Consider the following 7,079-nt stretch of genomic DNA (forward strand, 5'->3'; position numbering starts at 1 on the left):
AGTCAGACACCGTCTCCTGCTCACAGGTCACCCAAACCTCCAATGCACTTCTGCACTCCAGCTTTATTCCATTTAAAAGAAAAAGGTTTAATCTGTTATTGGAAACAACCTGAGCTGCAGCCCTGAGTAAGTGGCTAAACTGAAGAGCTCCTCGTCCTGTATTAGTATATAAATATATCTATATAGATAAATATTTATGAACTAATACAAATAATTAATACTTGGGAACAAGCAAATGAGCAAATGCATCCCCTGGGACTAGGGCTGGGCCACCCCCGGAGCACTTCCTCAGGGAACGCAGCTCAACTGAAGGGAAGAATGAGGTACTCAGCTCCAGCCATGCACTTCTGCCTCCCCAGAACCACAGCGATGCCAGTGTCTTCGCATCACCTGCTCCCAGCCCTAGGGAAAGGGGTTTCTTCCCACTGGAATCCTCATCACCCAGGTACTTCGATCCTTTTGCCTAGCGAAAGGAAAGCTGTGTGCTGTGACACAGGACTTGGAAAAAGAAATGAAAAGTGTGGAGAGAAGATGGGGTCTGAAGGAGAGATTGAGAAAACCCCCAGCAGGTTCAGGGAAAAGAGCACATTTCTCTAGTTGCCTGTTCAGATCCTAAAGCTCCTTCAATTTTTCAAATTGTTTGGAATAACGTGCTAAAACCCAAATACCCTCTACGCTTCACTGGGCAAGATTTCAAAAGGGCTTCTCCCCATGTTACCGTCACCTCTCAAAGCGTGTAAGACCTGCTATGGAGGAGGGCAGTTACACACACATTTGTCAGAACTGCTCCAGTCCTGAGGGGAGGAACAGAAATGGGAGTGGGAAATAATGATGGTTTAATGGGATCTAAACCCCACGATTTAATGAACAAAAGGACTCCCAAGTCTCAACTCTCAGGGATGTCACTTCTGCAGAGCTCAGGTCTCGATGGTACTTTCCTTGTCAGCCTTCCCCCACACCACGAGCCTCCAACTCTTCTGAGATCCAGCAGTGATGAAAGAGGTTTGTTCCTTGGGAATGTTTTTAGATGGCTTTAAAAGCCCCTTCATACGGCCTTGAGATGCTGCGGATGGAAATGGCAAACAGGGAAAGGAGAGTCCTCTTCCTGCAGGAACTAAGCCCCTGAGGGACCCCGAAGCTTTCCGACAAGCCTGCTCGGAAAGACCTGCCGCAGTCACCCTGCAGGGACAAGCCGGCAGCGACCTCAGTACCCACCTCCCCACTGGTGGCAGTGTGTTAACTGCTGTACATTATCACAAGGCATAGCCAAAGAACCATGCCCCATCGCTGCACCTCCGGGACACCACAAGTCTTCTGCAGGCAAGTTCCAGCCTGAAGATCAACCCTCAGTGCTGGCGTGGACTCACGTGAGTCAGGAAAGCCAGCGCGAGGAGAGAACAGCCCGCAGAGCCGTGCGCTGGTCACGCACCAACGCCAATCCTGAGCGCTGTCACATTTCAAACACAGGGCCAAGGACGGGAGAAGAGCCCTTCGGCTGTTCCTCTCCCTGCCTATGAGAACCAGAGTCCAATTTCTAGTAGCTGTTACAGACCTAGTCCAGGACCCGTGAGCACGTATCTGCTTCTTGACTCAGGAGAGCAAAAAAGGAAGAGCCACTTCCTCCTCTAGAGCCAACATGCCAAGAGGTGATGAGATACGTCTGGTGGATGCTGCCTGCAGCAGTGGATTGTTAAAAAGAACGCTCCCAGAATTTGCCCAGTTTTCCTTACAGAACTGCCTTCAGCTCTTCTTATTTAGTTGGGATGTCAGTTTTCAAAGCTGATTATCTAGGTAAGTTAATCTCCAGAAGATGCAGGTTAGCACAAAAGAAACAAAGGCGCATACTGCGTGAGCGTCGCAGCCAGGAGATAAACCAGACCTCTGCTCTGCTTGACTTCCATCGACCAGTAGAGTATAAACATGTGGCTACGCCGTGAACACCGAGGCAAAATAAAATGGAATTTACAAAGAGAGATAATAACGATGACGCTGAGCAGACACCGTGTCTTAATTGGATAGAAAGAACTGAGCTGATTAGTTTGCTTATTTGCAAAAAGATTTTTCTCCATCAGAACATCCTGGTTCTGAAGGGAGTCATAAGTTAACTTAAAAACGCAGGCATGAGGTGATTATTTCCCAGTTTTTTCAGAGTATTCTTAGCTGATCATGATCAGTGAGTGCCGCCATGTTCTGAAAATGGCTCACTGCTGGCTGCTCTCAGCAAGAGGACCCCCCAGTCGGTGGAGGTTTGCGATCTCCTTTGTCAGTCTGATGAACGTCAGGACGGAAGGAATCCCTAACGTCTCCCCTGAGCCCCCTGGGAAAGCAGTCAGTCAGAAATCCAGCGTTACTGAGCACACTGCATCAGACCTGGGAAAGGAGAGCTTTCAAAAACGGTTCCAGAACAAACAAAGCTTGGGAGCCCTGGGGAGGGGAAGATAAAAAGATAAGAAGTTTAATCTCTGCAGATGGGTCTTCTCTCCCCCGTGCTTCAAGATTACTGTTTCTGACCAGTGACATCATCAACTCACAGGCAGCCCTGCACGGAATTCCTACAAATGTCCCTCTCCTCTGTAGCTTGTAGCAAGTGCCTATGGCTAAGGCTATCACCACCACATCAAGTTGAATGAAGAGGTGGTGTTATCCTCACCTGAATACCTCCAGAATAAAACTCCTAGTCAACACAGCACAGATGATGCATTGCAGCGTACACAAGCAGAACAGACTTTCAAGACTGTTTGGCATATCTAGTTAAGAGTTTTCTTCCTGAAATATATTTGTTATCTGTAAGGCAGTATTTTTAAGATCCTTTAATAACATATCCACTTCCTTCCAACTCTTCAAAACTCTTTAAATAAGAATAAAACAAGAAAAAACACATAATCCCAAAACGCAGGTCTGAGGAAGGGCCATGAACAAAATCTCACAAACATCGCTCCAGGCAGCCAGGCACGCAGAGCACTGAGGAATTACACCTCTGACACTCAGGGAGCCACTCGTCCGCAAAACATGACGGGCGGGTCTCTTGCCTGGAACTTCCCTGGGTAATTTACTCCATCCCTGCACGGCTGAGGAACTGATGAGCACTGAAGAGGCAGAGGAATGGAGATGGCTTCATTGTCATATGATATAAAAATCAAGAGCAAGACTACACTGACTTAAAGCAAGCTGGGTAAGTGAGTTTAATTAAGGAATCAAGCACTCGTACTTACTGAGGAATCAGGGAGGTGCTCCTCCTCTTGAGAAAAAGAGCTATTGAAAGCTCTAAACGTCTCACTGTTCTGTTTGTGCTTTTCAATTGTTGCTTGAATGACCTGAGATAAAAATTCCAGCAAAGATGAGAAGCGTCACAAAAGGAGCCTTGGAAAATTCCTCTCGCAGGCTGATGGTTACGACTATTACTGTAGTGAAAACCCCTCACACTTGCATCATGAAACGGCAAGGTAAAAACCCGGCTAACTACGGGCGGTGGTGGTACCTGGGCACTCTGGAAGGTAAAAACTAGGACTGCCGTCAGACAGCGCCTCTACAAGCCAGCCTGCAGCAATACTCAGGGCTGCTCTGTGATGCCTCAGACTCGTCTCTCACTGGGCTCAAGAACCGCAGGAAATGGGAACCCGTCTGGAGTCCCTGACACTGCCTGGAGACAGGGGATCAGCAGCGGAACCGTGACGATGGCTCCACGCTTCTCCATCAGCAGCTCTGGCAGGCTGGACTACCCAGCTTCCTCCCACAGCCACACTCATTCAGAACTCCAGAAAGATCACTCTAAACCCCGAAGGTTCTGACTGCATGGCGACCTCCACCCGTATCGCAATGGGTTTGTATTCACCTGAATCCACTCCCTCTTCTCCTCTTCCGTCCTGTTAGAACAAGAGAAAAATAGAGAAAACACCATAATTCAACTTCCAGTATTTTCAGTAAATCCAATTCACATCTTTACAGCTTTACATCCATTGAGATTTTAGCTTTGCTAAAACACTATTAACCATTATTTACCTCAATTATTACCAAATGTCCCGATCATTGGAATCATTAACATGGTGGAACCTGAAAGTACTACTAGAAACACTGTAAGCATTCAATAGAGCAAATCAAGGCAGCACTTAGGACACTCTGACTTGGCACCCACATATTCTTTTGCACATGTACGTGACACATCTCTGACGCTCACTTGGCTAAAGCTGCATCACTCGAGCACAGCCGTATCCCCCAGATCATAATTCCTGTATGAATATTCACAAGCCCTGACAGACAGAAGCAGCACAAACCTGGCTTGTAGCTCCAGCGACCTCTTTTTTCCTGTTATTGAGAACGTATGAGCCACGTTTTGCTTGGCAATTTCTTGGACCTGCAAAAAGAACACGGCAGCTTCTCACTAGTCTCCCCTGTCTTTCAGTCACTGACTTCCAAATGCATTCATTCTTTGACGCACTTGGTTGAAAGGATCGCCAAGGATACAGTACAGAGGGTGAAAAAACAAAGGATAATTACGTGTCTTGGTACAAAACTTCTGAATCTGCATCACCAGCCTGTGACGGGGACTCCCCACAGCAGCAGGGGGAAGGTTGCTCCTGGGTCAGCTGGGTGACCAGGGAAGGGTTTCAATCAAAGCATGTAAGGAGTCGCTGCCTTATTACCCGCCTTTGGGTGATTACCCTCATATCTATCCCCCCCCAAGAGATCCAAAGCTGGACTTTAGCGTTTTGTCCTATTTCTACACACATGTATTGTGATAGCTGTAGATTCAGAAGGGATCTGATGCTATCGAGTGGGGAAGCACTAAAGCAGGGGAAAAGAAGAGATGCAAACCTGCAGTCCCGCGATGTCCATCTTCTCTCGAACGCTGAACTTCTGGCCTATCAGCCTCAGCTTTGGCACGCAGTAGAGCACCATGCTGTTGAACTGGAACCAGGGCAGACCGTCAGTTCAGGCGTTACACGTGCAGAGAGCCCACGTTTCAACAGCACTCTGGTGTGTTGTACTCTCAGCTGCAGCTCTCCGGAGAGAATTACGGGCAAGCTAGGCTCACACATCATTACTTGACCGAACCGGACGGACAGAAACATGGGAGCCAGCCTCTTCCTCCTTCACCCCCTCTCCCTCGTAGCAGTTCAACCCCCCTGAAAGCATCTCCTAGGGTGCTTGCAAAAGCATAGCCTCCGAGGAGGGAGGTGGGGAAGACACCCTGGGCCTGACAAGCCACCGGCAAAGGCATAAGCTGGGAAGAAGGAAGGAAACCCTCAAGGAAAAGACATCAGGAGTAAGCTGCTGCTCAGAGGAAGGAGCAGCTGGGCTCAGCTGGTGAATGCTTTAGGTACCTGAGGTTAGGAAGACAGAAATGTACCATTTCACAGCACAACTCTGAAGGTAACAGAGCAGCACAAGCACTCACCAGGAATAAGTACCTATCCTGCGCTGTGCCGTTCTTTGCGGACAGTTTCTGAATGTGCCCTTCTTTGATGAGCTCGTTGGCTGGGTTAACTATATCCTCTTCACCACCAAGCCGCTCATAGACTTCCAAAAGCTTGTGCATCTTCTCCTGCAAGTACAAAACCCGCAGCAATATGGATTACAAACAGTTATTCCACTTGGTCTATTACCCCCAGTGTCATTTCTGTGGTAAGTGCAAGTAAGTAGGAAAGACAACAGTCTTTCACTTCCGCTCTAGCTTTGCGTTTTCAAAAATCCCTGAATCCTGTTCCATACCCCTCCGTACTCTTCCCTGCTCCCTGCTGCCACTCGTGAGTGGCTGTTCCTGAGTCATACTTGGATTGCGCTGGTTTAACAGCATTTCGAGATCCATCTATTTGATACTTTCAGGTATTCCCATTAGGCAATGAGTGCCTCTCTCTGGAAGCAATGGCACCGGGTCCCACAGAATCAATGGCCAAGCTGGAGACTAGTACGTCACCAAATTGTTTCCAAGTCTGAATTTATTAATTCAGCTTCCACCTCACATCTCAGACTAAGTTTTCTGCTGCAGCATGATTGTTTCTCAGCTTCCAAGAGGTGTCACCTCCTGTACTGTTGCTGACACAGTGGCAAGTAGGTGTCCTCCAGGAAGCAGGGCCATACTCTGCATTTCTCTGTCTAAAACCTCAGCTGTGTGGGCAATGCTGCAGGCTGACAGAGAGGCCCCCACGGCAACAAGCACCTCTGAAACAGGCCAGGATGAAAGGACTGAACTATAGCTTTAATGCTGCTCAGGCACCCTTATGTCTTGGTCAAAACCCCTTACAAAGGGGTAACTCCTCCCTTTCCCTGTTCTACTGTATATCGTCAAGTGTCACGGTCCCTCTGCGCAGTACCCAGTCGGACACGGGGAGCTCTCCCGCCCACCTGCAGCTGCTCTGGTGAGCGCTGCAGCAGCTTCAGCAAGTCAGAATAAGATAGGAGTGTGCCCGAGCACTTGGAAAGGTTCGGCTTTCCTCCGCCAGCTGGACCCACGTGCTCCAGCTGGCACTGCCAGCACGTGAGCAGGAAGCAAGGACACAGCCTTAGGCAATTACACCCCCATATTGGCCCAAACACCCCTCTGAGTCACACCCCTCCCCACCCGCAGGGTAAGCTGCAATTTCACGTCTTTACACACTTTGAGTACCACCATTTGACCTTCACCACCAATATGTATCACACCAGTTCCTGTCCTGATCAACTCTTCTGACCAATGATTAAACAACCGACTAAACAACCAACAGACCCCATCAAAACCCCCCAATGAAGCCAAACCATTAAAACAAACTTACTGTAAAACAAAACGGAAGGCAGGGGGCTGCGGACTGAAAACAAATAAGCAGATCATCTAAGCCCCAAAATAGCGCAGGTTTTTTCCACCAAATGGGAAGAGGAGCAAGAGAATCCACGGATTTAAAAGCAAACAAGCAAACCCCAGAGACCTTCTCAGGCTATTTTCTTAAAGCAGCAACAGAACACTAAGAGCAGGTCCCAACCTGAGGGACATCTGCGCTTCTACGAACAGTCACCTTCGGAAGTGTGATTTATTTCTTCTACCACACAGCACAACAGGAGGCAGCAGCCAGCGATTAACTCGAACCTCCCCGGACATTCCAGGATTT

At 48.5% G+C, this 7,079-nt stretch overlaps 1 protein-coding gene across 1 annotated transcript in view; it reads right to left on the reverse strand.

Moving 5' to 3' along the window:
• Positions 1-7,079, reverse strand: part of FGD3 (FYVE, RhoGEF and PH domain containing 3) — a 48,588-nt gene that overhangs the window by 16,521 nt on the left and 24,988 nt on the right. The window contains exons 9-13 of the mRNA XM_010139314.1: positions 5,396-5,542; positions 4,813-4,905; positions 4,272-4,351; positions 3,833-3,863; positions 3,213-3,314 (exon numbers count right to left, since the gene is read on the reverse strand). Coding sequence (XP_010137616.1) covers positions 3,213-3,314; positions 3,833-3,863; positions 4,272-4,351; positions 4,813-4,905; positions 5,396-5,542 — 453 coding nt within the window. The remainder of the gene's footprint in view (positions 1-3,212; positions 3,315-3,832; positions 3,864-4,271; positions 4,352-4,812; positions 4,906-5,395; positions 5,543-7,079) is intronic.

This window comes from Buceros rhinoceros, unplaced genomic scaffold (assembly GCF_000710305.1).
Source record: "Buceros rhinoceros silvestris isolate BGI_N320 unplaced genomic scaffold, ASM71030v1 scaffold10837, whole genome shotgun sequence".
NCBI lineage: Eukaryota > Metazoa > Chordata > Aves > Bucerotiformes > Bucerotidae > Buceros > Buceros rhinoceros.